At 49.0% G+C, this 22,220-nt stretch overlaps 1 protein-coding gene across 1 annotated transcript in view; it reads left to right on the top strand.

The window, feature by feature from the left end:
• Ccdc6 (coiled-coil domain containing 6) overlaps positions 1–22,220 on the top strand; it is a 93,669-nt gene that overhangs the window by 45,246 nt on the left and 26,203 nt on the right. The window contains exons 2-3 of the mRNA XM_041655744.1: positions 89–238; positions 14,650–14,778. Of these exons, the coding sequence (XP_041511678.1) occupies positions 89–238; positions 14,650–14,778 (279 nt within the window). The remainder of the gene's footprint in view (positions 1–88; positions 239–14,649; positions 14,779–22,220) is intronic.

Below are 22,220 nucleotides of genomic sequence, written 5' to 3'. Positions count from 1 at the left end.
TCTAGAAATAAGAGCTACGTTGCATTTGGGAAATTCTCTGTGTTCTCACCACATATTTTTGTTTTCTTCTTCTCATTCTTCTAAACAGCAAGCGAGGGCTGAGCAGGAAGAAGAATTCATCAGTAACACGTTATTCAAGAAAATCCAGGCCTTGCAGAAGGAGAAAGAAACGCTCGCCGTGAACTATGAGAAAGAAGAGGAGTTTCTTACCAACGAGCTCTCTCGGAAGCTGATGCAGGTAAACGCTCTCTTTGACCTTCCCTGCCCCGCACACTTCCTCTCCCTCTTGCTCTCCTTCTCCTGGGAAAATGGCTTTATAGAGTGTTTCATTTCTCGAGTGCTAATGTGGTCGTCGCCTCGGTTCTGTGACTTAAGAATGCTGGGGTATGTATGGGTCCTGCAGACTCTGGAGCCCACCTCGGGAAGGCGGGACGAGGCACATGAGGCTCCTCAGGGCTGCACCCAGGTCTCATTGTGGAAATGCGGGGCTCAGCGCCTGCTGGAAGATTCCTTTCTTCTTTGCAGTTGAGTCACAGACACCTCTGCAGGCGGAGGTGGGTCTTCTGCGCTCACACACGGGGCAGGGAAGTGAGGTCATGTTCTACTGGGTGAGCTGAGGTGCTGACTGAGCAGACTGCTCTTGCTAGTCATGGAGTGAAGCCCTTCGCAGAGCACAGCAGGGCGGTTTGGGTCCCTGTGAGGAGTCCATTCGCCTCTCTGCTTGTTTGTAGGCACATAAGTCATTAGCAGAACACAACTAACCCTCTGCGGCAGTGGTTTCTAGCCCGTGGTCATGACCCCTTCCGGGTAGCAAAACCCTTTCACAGAGGTCATCTAAGACCATTGAAAAACAGATTTGCATTATGATTCATAACAGTAGCAAATACAGTTATGAAATAGTGATGGAGATCAGTTTATGGTGGGGGGATCACCACAACATAAAAGTTCGTTAAGGGGCCGCGGCATGAGGAAGGTTGAGAAGCACCGCTCTGCAGAGATAGTTTGTATCTAATTTACGAATAAGATACTGAGCGAGTGAGCGGTCATATGAAGGGCGTCTGTATCTGTGCTGTCATTGAAGGAAGCACGGGTTTGTGTTTTCCATTACCAGAATCGCACCCAGGTTGCATACACTACAACCAAGAGTGTGTTTCAGCAAGGTCCCTTGTAAGAAGGTACTTGAAGCTTGTCACCACAGTGCTAGGTTCTTAACCTCCTCACCTAGAGGCTCCTCCAGGAAGCTTCTGTGTGTAGAAGCTTTAACTTTGTCCCTTTTCTAACATTTTCTTTCCTAGTCATTGAATAAAGACGGTGCTGGAGCTTGTGCCAGGGTGGATTCCAGCAGTGGCTGTTGGGAAGGGACTGATACATTGTGATGTAGAGAGGAGGAGGAGGCTAATTTGACTTGCTGCTGTCGCCCATGTTGTTTTCAACAGTCGATGACTTATTCTGCGTGATGTTTCTAGAAGCGCAGGGACACGGGCACAACCACAGGGTGTTTCTTCCGTGTTTAGCTGAGCCGTCAGTTTTCTTCATTTTTCACAGTGCACGAAGCCTTTCTTATGGAACTCACACTGCTGTTAGCATCTGGCTGAAGCTTCTTACTCAACAATTAGAACCTAGCCAGTGGAGATTTGTGTTCTGTGTAAACGTTCATCTCTGGGGTGAGAGGCCTTGCTGTTTGTGTAATTGGCCTCCCATTCACCTATCATAGCCTTTCCAGTTAACATCGGTGTCCCTCCCCTTCAGATAAGATATAAAAAAAGGGAACATGTAAGAGCCACGTGCAGAAGGAAGCAGTGATGGTGGCATATCAGGCCCAAGACGAGGCTTGGGCTTCAAATGTGTTCTCCTGGTGTTTTAAGAATTCACCTCTTCCCTGCAGAACTGTAGTGACTGTTCCCATATTCCTTAAATCTAACTTTGTATGTATTATAAATCTAAATCTACACGCCCAGTTTTTCTTTCTAAAGAGAATAGTGTTTGAACTGTATGACACACTAAACTGAACCTCTTACCCCTCAAAGTAGTATATAGTCTGAAACTTCATGTGGTAGTGTCTCGTCCACCTCGAGACCCAGTGTAAAGTGTGGTGAGCAGGCAAGTCTCAGAACACACTGTCAAACTCTCGGGTATAGGGATTCAGTTCCTCAGGAATCTCGGCTTGGCTTTTAGATCTTTAGGTGGTTGTTGGTTGTTTATACTTGCTTAAACATGGTGTTAAGTCTATTTTGAGGGTCTAATTCGGTGGTAGTATGTACATTAACATCTGACAGTGTCACTACTTTCCATCTCCAGAACGTTTTCAAACTGAAACTCTTCACTGAGGAACCGTACTTACCATCGTCTTCTGGGTCTTGAGATCTTGAAGGTAGTCAGTAGTGTGTTGCTTGGAGGTAGGCATTTCTGGCCTGTCTCCAAGTGGGGCTCCTTTTACAGCTCTATAAACCCGTTCTTTCAGCTAGCAGCTGTATTGCTTGGTCTTAGTTGAAAACTTGACAGGGATTAGAATCGGCCAGGAGGTCTGTTGGGAGGGCATTTCCAGAGAGGTTTAACTGAGGAGGGAAGACCTATCCTGATGGAGTTGCACTGCCCCGGAGGGCAGGGGTCCTGGACTATCTAAAGAGAGAGTGAGCTGAACTTTCTGCCTAACGCTGTGATGGGATCAGCTTCACACACCCACTACACACCCTTCGGTGTGATGGACATACACCCTCAAACCATGAGCCAAATAGCTCATGACAGAAACTAACCCAGTAGGCATACACACATGCCCAAGAACCTGCCTCCCTTGTTGGCCAGTCAGAGGAGCTATAACTCCAGGAAAGGACTGTCTAGTGTTTGATCCCCACCCTCCAGGCCCTTGGTACACATTTCCTGAATGGAGTCAACCGGTCCTTTGTCAGATACTCAAACTCTGAACCACCCAGTGTGGAAAAGCTTACTCCATCTGGAAGATTGTTAAGAGTAATCGGCGTGAATAGACTTTTCCAACTGTGTAGTTCCTTTAATACGGCTTTTGAGGTGTTTATTTCTGTTTTGATATAAAAAACTTGCTAAGGGAGACTGTTGTAGGTGCCACAGACAAACACACGTGGCAGAGTTGATCTGTTCTCCATGAGAGTGCTTTAGCGTGTTCCACCCAAACACCACTGGACATCCAGTTTATAGGACAGTGTGATTTCTCTGTCTTTTTTTTTTTTTTTTTAAAGATTTATTTATTTATTATGTATACAACATTCCTTCCATTATGCTTGCATGCCAGAAGAGGGCACCAGATCTCATTACAGATGGCTGTGAGCCACCATGTGGTTGCTGGGAATTGAACTCAGGACCTCTGGAAGAGCAGTCAGTGCTCTTAACCACTGAGCCATCTCTCCAGCCCCCTGATTTCTCTGTCTTGATTGGATGTTTTCTTAAGTATCCGTTTCAAAGAGATTCCTGAGAACAATTAGCCGAGGCCCAATGGAGTTCTTCTTGTTTCTGCCTCCAGGGACTGAAGGCACCATACCTGCTCCTGAGATGCTTATATAAAAACAAAATCAAGTTCATGTAACTGTAGGTGAGGGCCCTTCGGACTATCAGTCTGGGAAGTGAGTCTTCAGTAGAGCAAACCGCACAATGTCAGACATGCAGCGTGTAGCTCGTCTCGCTGCGTGCTTTTCTGTTTTGTGAAAACTTTATTCGGAGCACCGTATATCTTTCTGAGCCCCCGTTGTGGGACTGGCTACTTTATGAGTGATGGCTGACCTGAAAGAGTAGTAGCTTTCGAAGGATAGCGTACGGCGCTGCTCTGCAGCCCCTCAGAGAGAAGGCAGCATCGTCATTGTGTGGAATTGAAACGAATACGATGCTTGGAATGAGCAGACTCACACTGATAGACGGCATGTATGTTAGAAGTCTCAAAAGCGGTTCTCCAACATGTTAGCAGTCACTTGGGCTGGGGGCGGAGCATACAGTCTGTTATTAACTAATTTATTACCTTTTGAGGCAAGGTCTCCATCGTGCCCCAGCTCATGATTCTGCTGCCTCAGCCTTTCAAGTGCTGGGAGTACAGCCACGCACTGCCGCACCCTGCTAGGTTACGGTCATTGTAGGTGTACCTGCTCTTACTGTTTATGAGCAACATGCATTGTTTCTGTAAATGGACACTCTTTTCATGGGATTTAAAAATTCTGTCAACAGGATGCCTTTGCCTCTTGAAAACCGCCTTCCTGCCCCTTACTTCAGCCCTGGGAGCCCCGCTGTCATTGTCATGAGTAGCATGAAAGCTCATATGGTCAGACAGATTTATTCTTGGGTGATAAAGGTTTCTCACTTATCTCCCATCATTAAGAACCAGTATAATCCAAATGCCTGGTGGTGGGGTTCACTCCATGCTGACCCTCTATTGCTTTCATCATAGAATAATTGAGGGTAATAAGGAATGCTGGATATTCCATATTCCTCAGTTTGTAAAATCTGGTCCAGTTTTCAATTTGCTTACCTTGAAACAACAAATAGGTTCGCGGTCTTATTTTGATTTGCATTTGAAGTAGGATCTGGCACAGAGGGAAATGCTGTCATTTTAGATGGAATGGAAATGACTTTTATTCTACTGAGAAATCAATTCTGTTTTTAAATTGTGTGTGTGTGAGAGAGAGAGAGACAGAGACAGAAAGAGGAGGGCTTTGTGCATGCGAGTGCAGCGCCCACCAAGGCCATTGGACCCTCTTGGAGCTAGAGCTACAGATGATTGGCAGCTGACCAATGCAGGTGCTGGGAACTGAACTCAAGTCCTCTGTAAAGAGCAGTGGATACCTGTAACTGCTGAGCCATCGCTTCTCCTGCCCCTTGAGTGTCATTTTGTTACTAACTTGGCCCCCGAGGTTAGAATGCTTTCTATAATTTCAGTACTTTTCTAGCATCTGTAGAAACATGGAAGTTTTGTGTGAAACCAGTGGCGAAGCCGCTGGCACCAGGAGGTTGCCAGCTGGTGCCTCAGATGAACATCATTCAGAAGACGGTGGTGAGTGTTTCAGACTGGTGCCATGCAGTGGCAGTAGCATCCTTCCTTCTGTTCCAAGGGAATAAAAATGGGAAGGAAGCAAAATAATGTGCCCAGTTGTTCTTGTTTGCCCACCATGCTGCCGTGGTGGTTGGCATGAACGGCCCCCGTAGGCTCGCGAATGTTTGAGTCCTTGATCTGCAGTTGCTGCTGGTTTAGGCAGCATTAGGCGGGGTGGCCTTGCTGGAGAAAGTATGTCACTGGGAACAAGCTTTGAGACTTGCACCGTTTATAGTTAGCTCCCTCTCTGCCTCCTACTTGTGTGCATCAAGATGTGAGCTCTCGGCTGTTCTGCTGCTATGCCTTCGCTCCAGCATCATAGACTCTAAGCCTCTGAAACTGTGAGACCAACTAAACATTGCCTTGGTCATGGTGCTCTGTCTCAACAATAGCTTGCTTTCTCCCTCTCCCTCGTGGAGAAGTTGTGTCTCCCCCAGATGGGCGTGCTTTCCCCAGAACTCCTAAGCTTTTATGCCTCTGAGAAGCCATAGGCTATGAGCTTACTTCCTGATGCCTCCACAAAGGTGGTAACTCATTTCATTCAGTTTGTGCAGGCAGCAAAATCCCATGACATAATGATAATAAGAAACTGTTTTGTTAATTTCAGGGTCGCCGAGGTTAAGAAATGTCTTGGTATGCATTCACATGGCAGCTTCGCCTCCTGTGGGGGAGGTGAAGAGACCTTGATATATGTTTTTCATTAGGTTGGCTGGACCTGTGGTCCTTGGGGCCAGTGGTGTTTGGAGATAATACTGACCAGGGGAAATTGCTTTTGCATCATAGCTACCAAAAACAGTTGGAAGGTTTGGTTTTTTTGCTTGCTTCTCGTTCCCAGTTACCAGACTCTCATCTCTGTCTGGTTTTCATTTCCTTTCATGGAGCAAATAAGTTCCATTCACAAAACAGCTGCAAGGAACTGCCGGATTGTTTAAACTGCTTTTGAAATGCCACTGGCCCACCCGTGGCCAAAGTACAAACCCAAATCCCCCTGTTAATAGCATGCACGGCAGCTCTCCGTAGAACGGGTTCAGTGTGAGGACGAGAGAAGACAAGAAAGCTCTGCAGGGATAAGACATTGCTCAGTGGCTGGAGAGAATATTCAGTGTTTGCGAGCACTGGCTGCAGTTCCAGAAGACCCGGGTTCGATTTCCAGCACCCATACTGTAACTTAACAACCGTCTATGGTTCCAGTGCCAGGGGGATCCGACTCTCTTCTGGCCTCTATGGGCACTGAACACATGTGGTGTATGGACACACATGCTGGCAAAGCACTCATACACATACAATAATAGTAATTGAAAATCCCAACATTGCCACGTTTCTCTGAAAGGCTACACACGCCGCTCGTCCTTGAGCGAGTTGGTATTGATTCTGGAAAGATGCACGGGGTCAGCGGCTGCTCTGGCCCGGCTTTGACATAAAGTATGAGATAGAGCAGATAGCAGGGAAAATAAAGGTTAAAGGAGAATAAAAATCACGAGGTTAAAGCCAGGGCCGAAGCTTGCTGGATTTATGAGAAGGAGGGAAAGATGATTGTTTCTCACTGGGAGTGTGCGTCTTGTGTCAGGTTGACCTGACTGGATGAACTCGAGCCATCAGTGGGAACACAGGAGGCCTAGAAGGGTGGGCCTATGGCTGGAAAAGCCGTCCCCATCCTTGAGAGTGGGAAAGCAGCTGGTGGCGTAGGTTGACGCAGAAGGTCAGAAGCCCAGGAGAGGCGTCTAGACTCTAGATGGGGAAAACAGGCCTTTGGACAGAGGCCCTGGCTCTGTGGAGACAGCCAGGCTAGTGGCGATAAGTAAGGCTGGAGGTATTGTCCATTAGGATTTATCTCATCGCTAGGAGATGTGCCTTGAGGGTCAGAGACACAATAGGAGTCTGGGACACAGACAGTTGGGAGGAGAAATGGCACAGAATTTGACCCAGCTGATCTTGTTGGTAGGGTAGCTAAATGGCCAGGACACAAGCGAGAAAGTACAGGACTCCAGCCCAAGTGCTAGCGAGCTATCCTGCTCTGCTCAGAGATCCACGGAAGTGTGACATCTTTGGAACAGATTTGCATTTCCTAAGCTAGAAATCTTGGTTCCATGTGATGCAGCAGCCACACTCTTCCCTCTGGAGGTCACCCTGTCTGCACGTGCTCGCCACCCCCTGGAGAAGAGGCCCTTCTCGTTTCTCGCTCCTAAGCACCACCAACTAGAAGTCACTCAGTGTCTGTGACCAGCAAAAGATAAGCATTGCATCCTCATTTAGTTGGACATTCAATGTGATAAAAATAAGAGCCACAGTTTTAACTTACCGCAAGTACGATTAGCAGAGGAGACTGGATAAAAAGGACACAAAGTCAGGCAGAGCTGGTATCTTAAGTATGTACAGGCAGTCAAAAAGGAAAAGGAAATTAGAGGATGCAGGGAGGTGACTACCGTGAGAATCGGGGGGTGAGGACCTCAGGGAGAAGGGGTACTTGTCGGTTGGGGTGACGGCTCCTGACAGAGGACAGTGGCATCCACTACTTGCATGCTGCAGCCCCGTTAGCAGCCTCTTGCCGTGTCACTGAACTTCGACACCGTCACAGCTTTGTTCTTGGTGTGGATGCGGCACCTTCATCGTGGTGTCTTTTGTATTCCCGAGTTGTTTTCATTCGTCCCGAGGGTCATTCCAGGGCAGACAGTGTGCACAGAGTGCCGGTGCCATCATTCATCCAGCCACTGTGTGAGCTTTTTCGAGACATTGTGGAGTAAAGAGTCCTGGTCACTGCCCTTCAGGGCGATACAGTGTGGGTGGCCGCTTACGTCAAGGCTGAGGGCAAAGGGTTTGGACCAGAGACCTTGGCTGGAACCCTCCTCACCTGCAAGCCTTCTGGCTGTCTGCTAGCCTTTGAAGGTAAGCGTCTGTCCTGTGTGGTGCACAGGGTCACAGTTCCCTATGCCACGTGAGAGCAAATAAAAAGACAGCAAGTTACCTAAGGTGCCCAGGGTATGACAGTGCCCTCAGGCGGATTCCCTACCTTCAGAGGGTCACGTGCTAAAAGTGCCATGAACTATCATTAAAACGCACAAGACCTGCCAACAGTGCTCACTGCTGTGTGAGGGTGGGACACCTTGTGCCGAGAGGCACACGGGGAGGCAACACCGTGGAAGTGTTTTGAGTTACCCCCCCAGTGTTACTAACTTGGGATGTGGGAGTCAGGCTCCGTACACAAAGTTCTAAGGTGACAGGGGCACTTCCTAGACCCACTTTCTGCTAGGAGCAGGCCTGCGTGACCCCCAGAGTTGTGACCTTCATCCTTAGGCCGGAGTGGTCTCCAAAAGTTTTACAATATGGAGAAAAAGACCGAGGGAAAAGACATGGGCCTTCTGTCTGTGTCTGTGTGTAGTATGTGTATTTGGATAAGTGTGCATGTGTGTATACATGTGCCTGCAGGCCAGATGTTCAGCATTGGGAATCTGGTACCTCTCTCTCTGTTTTTTTCTGAGACTGGGTTTCTCTGTGTAGCTTTGGAGCCTGTCCTGGAACTCGCACTGTAGACCAGGTTGGCCTCAGACTCACAGAGATCCGCCTATATCCCTCTGCCTTTCTAGTGCTGGGATAAAGGTGTGAGCCACCACCGCTTGGCCCCTGGTCCCTCTCTGAAAAGATCTCCACTCTACTTATTTTCTTTTTTCTTTTTTCAGTGTGTGATGTGTGTGGGAATGTCTGTTTGTACAAGTGTTGGTCCGTGCCTTGCACTTTGATCGAGGCAAGGTCTCTTTGCTAGCTCCTGTGTGTACAGGTTAGCTAGCCCCAGAGTTTCCTGGCTCCTGCCTCTGCCGCACCTCTCTTAGGATCACTAGGATTGTAGACACACACTCACACCGGGTGGTTTTACATGGGTTCTGGGGATTGCTTCTCCGTGGAGCCATCTTCCCAGGCCGTTTTAATTCTTTTTTGAGATGGCTTCTCTCGGAACCTCGAGCTCTCCGATTCAGCTCTTCAGTTGGCCGGGGAGCTTCAGAGATCTGCTTGTCCATCCCTTTCTACTCCGCCCCCCTCCAAGCTCTGGTTTGGCATGCTGCTGCCAAACCCAACGTTTTCCATGGGTGGTAGGCCAACAGCATCCTTAGGCTTACACACAGTACTTTTCCCACTGAGCTCTCTCCCTAGCCCAGGATTTGCCTCCACAGCCACTCCCTCACTCAGGCCCACCTCTTTCTGCTCATGCTGTTGTGTGAGCGTGGTACAAAGCCTGGAGACTGACTGGACTAGGTTGCAGAAAGACTTGAATGTGATGCAAATGTCTTTATACTTAATCTGCAATTAGTAGGCAGTTACTTTCCAGTGTTAAAGAGGACACTGGAATATCAGGGGTTGTCTGCTGTGCTGGCTAAATTTATGTCAGCTTGATATGAACCGTGGCCATCTGAGAGGGAATCTCAGTTGAGAACATGGCTCCATAAGCTCAGGCTGTAGGCAAGCCTCTAGGGCATTTTCTGAATTAGTAATTGATGGGGGAAGGCCTAGCCCATTGTGGGTGGTACCATCCCCAGGCTTGTGGTCCTGGGTTCTATAAGAAAGCAGGCTGAGCAAACCATACAGAGCAAGCCAGTAAGCAGCTCCCCTTCATGGTCTCTGCATCAGTTCCTCCCTCCCAGGTTCCTGCCCTGCTTGAGTTCCTGTCCTGACTTCCTTCAATGATGAATATCTCTATGGAAGTGTGAGCCAAGTAAACCCTTTCCTCCCTAAGTCGCTTTGGTCATGGCGTTTCATCACAGCGGTAGAAACCCTAACCAAGACATCTGCTGATCAGATCCACTGAAGACCCTGATCCATTGGTCCTCAGTGCTTGATGTAATCTCATGAACAATAGTAAGACCTCAGCTAGCCTGGGGCATCAAGGGTGTTTGTTAGCCATGGCAGAGGCTGAATTCATGTGATGGAGGACAGGGCGATGTGAGGGAGCTGTTGAGCAAGGATGGGGCCAGCAGCAGCGGTGTGGGGGGGGGGGTGTGCAAATTGTAGTGTGCTCTTAAGAGACCCTCAGGATGCTTCCAGAGCTCATGGTGTGTGTCTGAGTTGTCTCTCAGTTAAGGGCTGTAAAATTGGTTCCTGAGAGGTGATTAATGTTCTCAGACATTTTATGATATTTTCCTAAGGAATAGGTGAGTGACAGTCCAGTGGCTAACTCCAGTCATAGGTTTTACCTGGTCCCATGCAGGTGGCTGTGACCGGCTGAGCCGTCAGTCTTTTAGGTGGGGAGCGGGAAGTTGTACACAAAGAGGCAAATTGCTGTTGAGAGGGGTGCCTCAGGTCTCCTTGAGGAAGCTGAGTCCTGGGGTGACTCAGGCTGCATCAAGAATAGGTAAGACCATTGCTGTGCAGCCTGGAACCTGGCAAAGGACACCATGTGGGCACCTGTGGCTGCTCACGGTGGTACCCAGGTGAGCGGGTGCAGCTTCACTTCTGTATAGCAAGTGGTGTTGAGCGCACAAGGTCATCTGGTTGTGTAGGATTGTTATCCCAGCTCCTCAAGAGGCTGAGGCAGGAGGCTTATGTTCAAGGCTCACCTGAGCAGCTAGGACCCTGTCTTAGAGTAAAACCTGCTAGGTGAACACCTGTGATGAAATGTGATCCCAGTTTCATAGATTCGCTGTTGTCAGCATTAACAGTATGCACCACAACTGTTTTGTTATTCCATAGTCATTGAGAATACCTTCTGTAGAGTATACTTAAACCCTCCTTATTAAAAAAAGTGTTTTATGTGCATGTATGCACACACCTGAGTGTATGTATATGTATTATGTGCATGTGTAACATGGGAATGTAGAACAGGGCATCAGATCTTTTGGAACTGAAGTTAGAATTGGCTATGAGCCATCCATCATATGGGTACTGGGGACAGAATTCTCGCCCTCTGTAAGTGCCATTATGAGCCGTCTCAGCTCCTAAACTCTAGTTTTCAAAACAACCCTTTTCACCCAAATAAGCAGAGTAGAGTTGCATTAAGGAAATAGTGGTAGTTGGTTTCTAGCATGTTGTGGCGTTTGCTTGCTTTCTTTACTTGGTATTGTTTTATTTTTCATAAGAATTGCAGACCTTAGTGGCAGCGTGTGAAGGGCCCTGATGAGATTAGAGATTTAGTGATTGAGTTGGAGGTTCTCACCCATACAAAGCAGCGAGGGTCCTGGAGCTCATTTCTGGTGGCGGCTCTCAGGTCTGCCTCCGACAAGGTTCCCTCGAGGGTTTGTGGTGAAATGAGCTATGGTTTGAACCAGCAGGTGGATTCAGGGTGTCCGTCCGAGCCCTTTTCCGTCCAGGATGGATTGAAATGGCACAGAAGAGACAGAGTGTCTCTTCTGAAATGTTTGGGACACTGGGTGTAAAGGATTTCGGGTATTCTAGGAGTTGGGATTTCTGTTTATAACTAATGGAGGTATCCTGGATGAGAGGACTCGAGTCAAAACACACAGTGTGAGTGTTGCACACAGCCTGGCTGCGGTTTCAGTGTTGAGTGCCCCTGTAGTTTTATTCCGGCATGAAGGCAGGTGTGACACTTTCTACCTGTAGAGGTTTTTTTTCCAGTGCTCTAATAGTTTCAGGCTTTGGAGCATGTGAGGGCTTCAGGTTAAGGGTACTCAGTCTGAATCTGCCTGAAATGGTAATTTATGATTTCTATTTCAGGCAGACTGTCTGAGGCAAACTGGAGATCTTTAAAATCACCACCTGCACCGCCCTACACACCTCCCCCCCCCCCCCGCGCCCCACTCTCTCGTCCTCCCCACTCCGTCCTCCCCACTCGTTCCTCCCTCTCTGCTCCACTCCCCTTCATCTTAAATCTCATCACATCCCTGTGGGGGTGTGTAAGCCATTCCTGCGCTGAGCCATGTTTTTTTTCTGCTTCCTTCGCTGGGAAACTCCGTGCCCTGCTTCAGATCTGCCTGTCACCTGAGAGGTGGCAGAAGGGCTGCTGACTCTGTTCTCTCCTTGGAGAACAATGACAGCTGTGAATCCCTGGCAGAGTCAGGGCTTGGGGTAGCTCAGTAGCTTCCAAGTGGTAGTGCAACCTGGGGACCTTGTCCTGGTCAGGACAGTTTTATCCTCCAGTCTTCCTTAAGGCATGGCTCTGGAGGACACCGACCCCGCAGCAGAGCCTTTGTTCTAAGTTCACTGTGTCGTCTTTTAACGGAAACGCCTTGCTGGCTATTGACAGCAGTTGAACATCTGTCTAAATATGACTTCCTGCCACCAGCCATTGCCTCTCGGGTTAACATTCCCTGACAGATGATACGGGTTGGGCCAGAAGCTTTTCAGGGTTAGATTCCATTCTTTATTGTTTTAATTTACCTGGGGGCAGAAGCAGTAATACTCTTTTCAGAGGAAAACAAAAGAAAAGAAAAACTAAAGGAGTCATTTTCAGCTAATACAATGCCTGCAGTTGAAAAACATGTCTGAGGATATATTCAGAAACACCTTTATGCAAATGGATTAAAGGGTTTAAGACTTAAGTGCCCTTAACTCGCAGACAGACCTAATGTGGCCAGTCTATTTCAAGGCACAGGGACATCTTAACAGTGGGTTTCATACCTGCACCCCATACATGCCCAGAATGGCAGTATTTGGTGAAGGCAGCCCTTGCTTGTTTTTCAGAGTCTGCCGCTCAGAAACTCTGCCTGGGCTCTGGCCATTCGTGTAATTTGAATGACTGCATGGACTTGTAAAACCTGAGTTTTCAAGAATGAGCTAAGAATAGATTTATCCCTGTAAGCATCCTCTCACATCTGCTTTCTGTTATTTTTTTCTGAGTCCCTGCAAGGGTGACCAGCTTGTTTGTGGGGAGGGAGGATGCAGCAGCTGTTTCGGTCAACACTTCCCGTGGTGGAAGATGACCTCAGATTGAGAAGGTGCCTTTAGACAGTATGCACTTCTAAGCAGCAGAAACCCCTGCCAGATGTGAGCGTGTGTCTCTTTGGGGGTGATCTGGTCCTGGGTCTCCAAGTTGCCCACTGTCCCCTCCTGAGGGAAAGTGGCTGGCCTAATTTTTCTTGGAGTTAGTTTTTTGATTCTCCAAATGCCAAACATGTCTCTCCGCAGACTGAGGGCAGAGTCTGTAGGCAGCCTTCCTGGCGTGTCCTGGGTTCACTGAGGGATGGGGCCAAGGGCTGGGTGTGGTTCTGGAGCTCTGTTGATTTCCAGGTGCATTGCCCTCCTTTGTTCAGTGAGTTGTTGTGTTCCTTATAAAAATGGAGGTGAAATGGGCCGGGCCCCAAGGCTCATGCCGAACATACCGTTCCGTGAAAGATGTTAAAACTCTGCGTACTTCATTATTACCGTCAGCTCTGCCGGGTTCTGCAGCAGAGGGCTGACTCTCGCTGTAGATTAGATGCCCCCACCCTGTTAGTATCCAGGCACACCTTGGCCCTGCCCCTTGGGAACCTGCCTCACGCCTGCAGGCCTGGCAGACAGTACCCTGTCCCTTAAGAGGCAAGCCCCGCCTACTCCTACTCTTACTTTCCTCCATTTCTCTGAGGAGGCAGCTTCCTGTCTCTGTCTCTCCTTTCTCCCCAGCCACCATCTCTCCTCTTTTCTCATTCCCCATTCCCTATATCTCAATAAACTATACCCAAACTCTGTCTGTATGCATATTGGTCTTTCACCCACCATGGGTCCTGCTTAGGTCCCTCTCGGGCCATAATCATAACACACCCACCCATGAGAGAGCTGGAAATCACGACCGGTTATCAGCGAGAACTCTGGCCTCCCCTGTGACCCCTGGGTTTCTTTCATTTCCTTTTGATTTTAAAGGTTGGTTTTTATATTCAAACTATGTAAATTTTTTCACATTTAACACCGTAGCATTAACTTTTAATTGCATATATAAGAGGTCCCGCCCTAGTCCCTCCACCCCCCCACATACACACCCCGGGTTCCTTAGCGAGACGTAGGAGGTGTGATGATTTCATTATACAAAGGAAACTTGATGTTGCTGATTTTTGCCAACACCGGCTTACGTGCACCTTGGGAAATAGCATAATTCCGAATAATTTGTGAAGTGTATTTTCGGATTGTGACATCTCTTTCTACAGACATGATGCAAATCTGAGTAGGTTACGGTTAATTTAATTGGCTGGCAGTGTGAAGTTTCTACATGGAAAATTCCTTGGGCCGGTGAGATGGCTGAGCAGGCAGAGGCACTGGTCACAGAAGCCCGACAACGTCAGTTCAAACCCAAATCTTAAGGCAGAAGAAGAGAGCTTACCTTCTCTTCATTGGCACGCATGTGCCTGAAGTCCTTAGTCTTTCTGTCCATGATGTATAACTTAAAAGGGGCTGCAGTACGTGTTCTAAGGCATCCCTCTCTGATCCCTGGATTCCCAATTCCTCCCTGCAGAGATATCCACTGAACTCTTAGAACAGATAACAGGGTTTGATTATGGTTTATGTATTTACTGTTTGGACGACGCCCTGTGTTTACAAAGAATCAGCTACGAGTTGTGCACATGTGAACATGAGTAGGCACCATTTTGCTCGTGAGCAGCTTCTTGGTGCAGTTTTTGGAAACCCGGATTTGCAAGGCATTGATGGCGTTTGAGTTGCTCAGTGTCCGCACCCGTGTTCTTGTCTTCCAGCTGCAGCATGAGAAGGCGGAGCTGGAGCAGCATCTGGAGCAGGAGCAGGAGTTTCAGGTCAACAAGCTGATGAAGAAGATTAAAAAGCTGGAGAATGACACCATCTCCAAGCAACTCACTTTAGAGCAGGTGAGCCCTGGCTTTCTCTCTGTCGGGGGGTGGGGGGGTGGGGGAGGCACAGAGGAGTCGGAAGGAGGGACTCATTTCAGCTCTTAATGCCTCCCTCCCTGTTCGTCTCCTCATGTGCTCTCTCGCTTCAACCACAGTTAGTGTGCTTCAGGTGCTGGGCCATGAGCTCCTGTTTCATGGCGGAAACGTCAGCTCCCTTTGCTGTGAAGCAGAGGGGAAAGGTTCTAAGGCCAGGATGGTTTCTGTGTCAGTCCTCTGGCATGCTTGTGGGGACCAAAGCCGCGGTCAAGAGTCGTTCAGTAGGAACGATGGACACCTTCCCACATTCCTAGCACCCGTGTAGGAGCGGCCTCCACTCAGTTAGCCTTGTAGAGACTGGTAAAGGAGTGGTAGGGTGACCCTGATGAACTGTGCCCACGTCTCTGACCCCAGGTCTCCATTAGCAAACAAAACAGGTGAACGCTGAAACTGGGGAGCAGCAGACTGGGGGAGGTACAGAAGGCGGCTAGTGTCACTGGACCCCTCCGCTTGTCTGACAGGCTGCTGTGGGTGTCCGTTCCAGAGCTAGCCTTAGAAGTACACGCTGGTCCTTCTACTCATGTCGTGCACAGCTGTGGCAGCCCGTCATCCTTCCATTCAGGCAGCTGTGTCCCCGGCATTGTGACCTTTGATGCCTTTTCTCACTTAGTGGCCTGAGGTGACATTTCCCTAAGGCACGTTATAAAAAGCCTTCCACGGTGTGTGGCTCTGGGCTTCCACGCAGAGCTGAGCAAGTGGGTTAAGACATCCCAGCTCCATCTTGCAGAGGGTGAAAACCATAGGATGATCTGGCTACGTTTGTGCTAGTGTTGTGATCTCTCTCCGTCTGTATCTTTTCTCTTTGTCCATCCCTGTGCTGGCCCGTTTGTCCGTCACTCTATAGGTCTGGGTGTTCACAGTTTGCCTGAGTTGAATCCAGGATGGGAATGAGAGGTGTTTTTCAGCCAACAGTGACTTATTTTCTTGTTATCCACATAGTTCCCTACACAAAGGTATCAAAGGAGGGGACCGACCAATTATGCCTGAGTTTTGTGGGACTGAATGATTTAAAAATGTCCTCATCCCTTCCTTGTTAAATTTTGTTCCGAAATGCTGGTTGTTTCATACGTATATCTAGAGTTCTCTGTTTCTATTAATCAGCTTTGTAAGGAAGATGCAATATGTAAGTTTTAGAAGGTGCATTTCCCCAGTTTTAAAACGCTTTGTTCCAGTGTGTACCTGCCGCATTGCCATGATAGACAAACGGCTCTGCAGGATAAACCTTTGAGGGTTTGTGTCTTATTCCACAGCACAGGTCCCAGGCGTCTAACCATTTATCTGAGGGACACTCAGGAGGCTCAGTAAGAGTCTCACAGTATCGGTATTGTGCACACTGCGCTGGGACATGATGATGTCCGTGGCCCGTATTTTAAGCAGCCTTCTGCTTGGTGTGTGCTCATAAGCGGTGACCCTCTCCCCAGGTGTCAGTTGTGGCCACAAGGTGGAGAAAGGAAGCTAGCATCAGCAGTAGAGGGCTGTAATCTCTCACAGGCCTTGGGGAGATGGGGAAAGGGGTGTCGCATGACAAAACTTCTCCCAGGAGACACAATGTCTGTTCACCCAGATAGGGAACTCACAGCAGGCGAGATATGGACGCCACCAAAGGCCAGCTTCGGTGAGCCAGTGAGTTTTATTGAGGTTGCTTGCAGGAATACGGGTGAGGGGTTACAGGGGCAGAAATGACTCAAAGACAGCCTATCACCAAGCACTGGGGACAGCTGACAAAATAGCCGGGAGCACACCTTGGTCCAGACCCCTCCCAGGCAGGTCAGAGGGTTGCTGCTACTGCTTCTAGGGAGCTTAGCTGGTCTGGTCTCAAGTCTTGCTTGTAGCTTGGCTTCCTTGAGTCTGAGGGGGGTACTGTCTCTTTTTGTTGTTGTTGTTGACTCTGGCAGAGAAGGGCCTAGAGAATCTGGTCAGTTTCAGGGACTTTCTGAAGCTGTTTTGAGTTGTTTACCTTCTAGCTTAAGGAGTTTGCTACAGGATGGAATGCTTCAATCTTAGAGGAAACTTACAAAAAAGGGCTGTGAAGACTGGAGCCCGGATGGTCTCTCCCGGTGTCTTTCAGGCTTTGCACTCTTCACAGGCTTAAGTAACAGCTCAGTGCACACTGTCTATGAGCTTGCATCTTACTAGGAACAGACCCAGCAGAGTGTGTCTTGCAGGGAATCAGAGACGAGGCATGTCAAGATTATATTTTAATTAAAGCAGAGAGTTGTTACATTGTCTAAAATGTCTTTGGCATTTGCGTGGGTGGGTCTGGGCGGCTAAGTGTGAAGAACTCTGCTGCATCCTTTTGCACCGCAGGTAATTGTAACCAGTGTTTGAGAGGGATGTTCTGGTTTCTTCAGAGCCTCCGCAGCACCCCCGAGCGGCTCGTGGTTAGCTCTGTGGTTGTCATCTGTGTATCTGTGTGTGGTGCTGTGCCATCCCTTGCTGTCAGCATGGCTTTGCGCCGTGTGTGCTGTTGATGTGCTATGCATGGCTGTCACCGTCAGCAGCGGGCACCTTTGTTCTTTCTAACGATCCACCGCTGTTGAAGCCATAACTGCTGGGGGCGGGGGAGTGCTCTGTCTTACGGCCCCACAGACACATCATGGTTAGGCGTGAGTGTTGTTGCTTTGAACGCGAGAGAGCCAGCCGTCCTTGTTAGAAGACAGCGCTGGGTGCGGGGAGTCAGGACCTGCTATGAATGTGAAAGGAACCAGGTGTGGCTCTGGTTCCTCTGTTCAGGGTTTGCTTTTTTTCTTCTTCTTCTATGTTTTAAGACAGGATCTCACATAGCCCAGGATGGCTTCAGAATCACTGTTGTGACTGAGGGTGACTTTGAACTCACGGCTTCCTGCATGCTAAATGGGCATTCAGCAACTAGCCCAAGCTGCTGCCCTGCCCCTTCCCCCTTTAGACCCCGTTCTATTGAGATGTAATGCACGGATCGCCATTTCATGTAGTATATTTACAGTTGTGCCGGCATCATCAGTCGGCTTCAGAGCAGTCCCATGGACTCCAACAGAAGCCTCACACCCTCCACCTGGCTGTCCCGCTCCCCTTAAGCCTGCTGTAGATGGATCTGCCTATTCTAGGTGTTTTTTCCCACTAACATCATACGGTACGTGGGTTCTTGAAACAGAAACCCTTCATTTAGCATAGCGGTCCATGTCTGTCTGAACACTTCTATCTTTTTTCTAGCCAAATAATTTCCCACTGTATGTGGTGTACCGCATCTTACCCATCCACTCATCGTCTAGTACGTGTTTGGGTGAACTTTTCCAGTGCTTTACAAAGATGTGTGTACAGTTTTTTGTCTTTGTTTTTTTTTTTACTGTGTGAACAGCAAGAAAACCCTACTTGCCTGGCCTTAAACCTACCTTGAAATGAAAATTGCTAGGTCACATGATCATTATTAAAATTGTATAAAACATAATTTTAGCATAGCTCACACTTGGTGGATGAACCTGAGGAAGGGCTCTTGGAAGCCGTTCTGCCGGAACTTTGCATTGGCCGTGCTGCGTTCATTTGAAGGTGCAGCTTGGGCTGTCATGGTTTTTAAGAGGCGCATCCCTGTTCTTCATAAAGCAGGGCTTACCTGGCCACGAACTGTGTTCTCGGGCTCCCCCCTCTGGAGGCCATGCTTAACTTCGCTTCTACAAGGCCTTTGCTCTCAGCTGATGGCGTGAAAGTCGGGGCCTCCTTGTGAGAGGTTAATGAGTAGTGCTTGGTCTTCTCTTCAGTGCAGAGCCGGGCTTCCTTGATTATTAAGGCAAGAACAATAGCATCCTGATGAGTATGGTCCCTGGGCCACCAGAGCTACTGCTGGTGCTTGTGTTGCAGCGTGTGAGTTTGTAGTTGAAAGGCTGTGTTGCTGGGAAGGTAAATGTTGTCCTCACACCCTATGGGGACCCGAGACAATGAGGATCATTTTGGGGGCATCAGCTCTGCTTCCAGAAGTTGTCACTGTATCCTCTTGTTCCTGATATACCTCCTCCAGAACATTCTGCAGAGGAGGAGGGTCTTGGGACTCGCTCCTCAGGAACAGATGAGTTTGGCCTGTCAGTGGCCCAGCCCACATGGGCTCCCTTCTCAGAGATGGAATCAGAAGGGTGGGCTGGGGACCAAGCTTTCTCCTGTTACCGCAGGTCACACATGATATGCGAGGGGAGCATCCCCAGTCTGGTGTTCTAGACAAGGGAATACATTGTTTGTCCCCCAGGGAACTCAACTTCTATCTGTTTAGACAGCCCACAGCATTCATAACCGTCCAGTTTGGGGTTTATTTCACATTCTAAATGCTCAGTGCCAAAGAGAATTGATAAGCAGGTGTATGGGAACATGCTGAAGTAATGGAAACCTGCTAGGCCTTTACTGACCACAGTACTGAAGTGGACTAGTCCGACCACCATGCCGTTAGAGCTGACACCAAACACTGTCCTTTGCCCGCGAGTCCTCTGTCTTTATCCGACAGCGACAGCTTGGTCACTGTAAGTCTCTTGCTTGCTATTCACATTGCTCAGGTGACAGTAGCCACACTTGGAAGTTGTGTTTCGTTTTGTTTTTCTGTGTCTAAGACTCTTGATCCCAAAGTGTTTACGGTCCGCTGGGTAAGACTGTCCTCACCTGTCTACCAGGCAAGTCACGCGGTGGCTTATTAGTGAAGCCCGACTCCCCAGTTCCCAGGGCCTTCTCTGCGCTTGGCTCAGGGAACTGTCTCGTGAGAAATGTCGTGCCTTGGATGTGGCCAAGCCGTGCTACGATGTGGTGCAGCTGGCATGGCCTGGAACCCCAGAGACAGGGAGCTGGTGTGAAGGAACTAGGTCACTGGGGGTACCGCCTTCAGAGTGCTGTGGTTCTGGTGCTGGAGAGAGACAGCTGTCAAAGAGCAAGGCGAATTCCAGTCCTCAGTGTCTGGTTTCCTATCTCTCTGTCCGGTATCCTTCTGCTATGATGCTATGCACCATGTTGAGATGCAAGCCAGGGGGCCTCTTTAGACCTGAACCCAGTCTTAGACTTTGAGCCTCCAAAACTGCATGCCTAATCGACTTTCATCACTGCCTTACCTTGGGTGTTGTGTTTCAGGAACACAAAGTTGACCAGCGAAAGAAACAGTGGCGTCCAACACCATAGACGCTCAAGTAAGCAGGAAAATAGTGGAGTAAATCCAGTCATGTGACTCAGTTCACATTTGAATGACACACAGCTGCCTGCCCACCCTCCCTCCTTCCCACCTGTTGTAATTTTTAAAAAAGTGGCGCTCACGAGAAAGATGCTGTGCAACAGAGTTCTCGTGGAGGGGTTTTTATTAGGGGAAAGGGGAATGTAAAGAGAGGGAGGGGAAGGGGGAGACCGGCCTCTGGGGACAGGAGCAGCAGAAGAGAAGAAAGAGGCAGAGAGAGAGAGCGCTGAGGATGTAGCCTGTTAGAACTCCAAGGACAGGCCAGTGTAGATGCCTGAATACAACACCTCCCTCCCTCCCTCCGACAATTGGCTCCATGTAACGCCACCGTTTACTTACGGAATTTTGAGTGTCCTTTTATGTGAGTTGTCTCTACTCTCAAATTCCATGTGTGAAGGACAGATCCTGGGTTGGTATAGTCATTTGGTTTCATCAACAGCTATAATGCCCACTCCTCAGCTAAAGTAACTTCCAGAAGTTTCCCTGGAGCCCTTTCACCCTCCAACGAGCCCTGTGACCCCAGGCTGTAGTTTGACCTTTTTTTGTGAAGCAGGCATAATCTCTAATTTGCAGGTTTGGAGGAGTATGTACTCCCCTGCCCCCGCCTCTCTCAGGCTCCTTGTAGGTGGAGACTCTCCTCTGCTGCAGGAGGATTCAGTGCACACGATAACGCAGCACAGCGCCTATGGTGTCACTGTGTGTGGGGAGACGCTCACACGCCGAGCGTCGATTCTTCCACCCTGCCTCGTTTTTTGGAAGACGTGGGTCACAAAAGACGAGACCAGTTTCACAATCCGGCAGCGGGCTGCAACCTGCAGGTGGGAGAGCTTGCTCCCATGTGTCAGAAGCCTTGTTGTTTCTAGAACTTCCTTGGGCTCGTTCCCTCTGCCTAGAACGCGGTCTTCTGTGCCCCTCCGGGTCTCCCAGTCTGTCCTCCAGTGAGCCGGGCGTCTGCACACGTTGTCCGGGCGTCTTGGAACATTCCACACTTGGCTCAGTTGTTTCTGTCTCGTAAGCTTTGCAGACCGTCAGGGAGGGCAGACACTGTGCTGACCCAGTGATCATATTCCCAGGGGCAAGTATCACAGCTGCTGCCCTTGAGCGACGTAGGTGGTTGAGCTCGAGAGATGGTGCAGCACTCAAGAGCCCTTGCTGCTTAATCATGAGGACTGAGTTCAAATCCCATCGCCCCCACATGAGGCAGCTAACTTATGAGCACCTGTACCTCCAGCTCTGAGGGATCCATCCAGTGCTCATTTCTGGCCTCTGTGGACCCCTGCACACAAGGGCCCATACATCCTGATGCCCTAGGAAGGGAGACCCGTGTGTCTGTTTTGTTGTCTGTTTTTTAAAGTTCCTATTGGGTGTTGTGGCCCATGGCCTTTAACCCCAGCATTTGGGAGGTAGAGGCAGGCAGACTCTAGAGCGGTGGTTCTCAACCTTCCCAAAGCTGTGACTCTTTAATACAGTTGATGGAGGAAGGTCATTGGCTAATAAAGGCACTGCCCTGGCCCATTTTATTGGTTAGAGGATAGGTGGGAGGAGTAAACAGAACAAAATGCTGGGAGGAAGAGGAAGTGAGATGAGAGACTCGACAGCTCTCCTCTCGGGAGCAGACGCCTGAGAGAGACGCCATGCCCCGCTCCCAGCATGAAGCTCCGACCCAGGATGGACTAGGCTAGAATCTTCCCGGTAAGACCGGTTCTCACAGATTATTAGAGATGGGTTGATCGGGATGTGAGAATTAGCCTGTAAGTGCTAGAGCTAAAGGGCCAAGCAGTGCTTAAAAGACTACAGTGTCTGTGTAATTATTTTGGGGCATAAGCTAGCCGAGCAGGCAGCCGGGGTGCTGGGAACGCAGCCCCACCGCCCCCATTACTACATACAGTTCCTCATGTTATTATTTTCATTACTACTTCATAACAAATTTTACTACTGTTATGAATCATAATGTAAATATCTGTATTTTCTGATGGTCTTAGGCGACCCCTGTGAAAAGGTCATTTGATGCTCCACTAAGGGGTTGTGACCCGTGGGTTGAAAACCACTGTTTTAGAAGTTCTTCTGAAAGAAAAGAGGAGAGGTTGAATTATACAAGGCTGACTCTAGGCTCTCTTGATGTCCCTCAGGGAGGTAACCTTTGCTCATTTTTATCCTTGTAGGAGAAATGGTTGATCCCTGAAGGGTGCTTTAA

Source organism: Microtus oregoni, unplaced genomic scaffold (assembly GCF_018167655.1).
Source record: "Microtus oregoni isolate MIOR12 unplaced genomic scaffold, Mior012 000007F_ref0000211, whole genome shotgun sequence".
NCBI classification, from domain to species: Eukaryota; Metazoa; Chordata; class Mammalia; order Rodentia; family Cricetidae; genus Microtus; species Microtus oregoni.
Note: the sequence above shows the minus strand (reverse complement) of the source record. Positions and strands in the feature narration are given on the sequence as shown.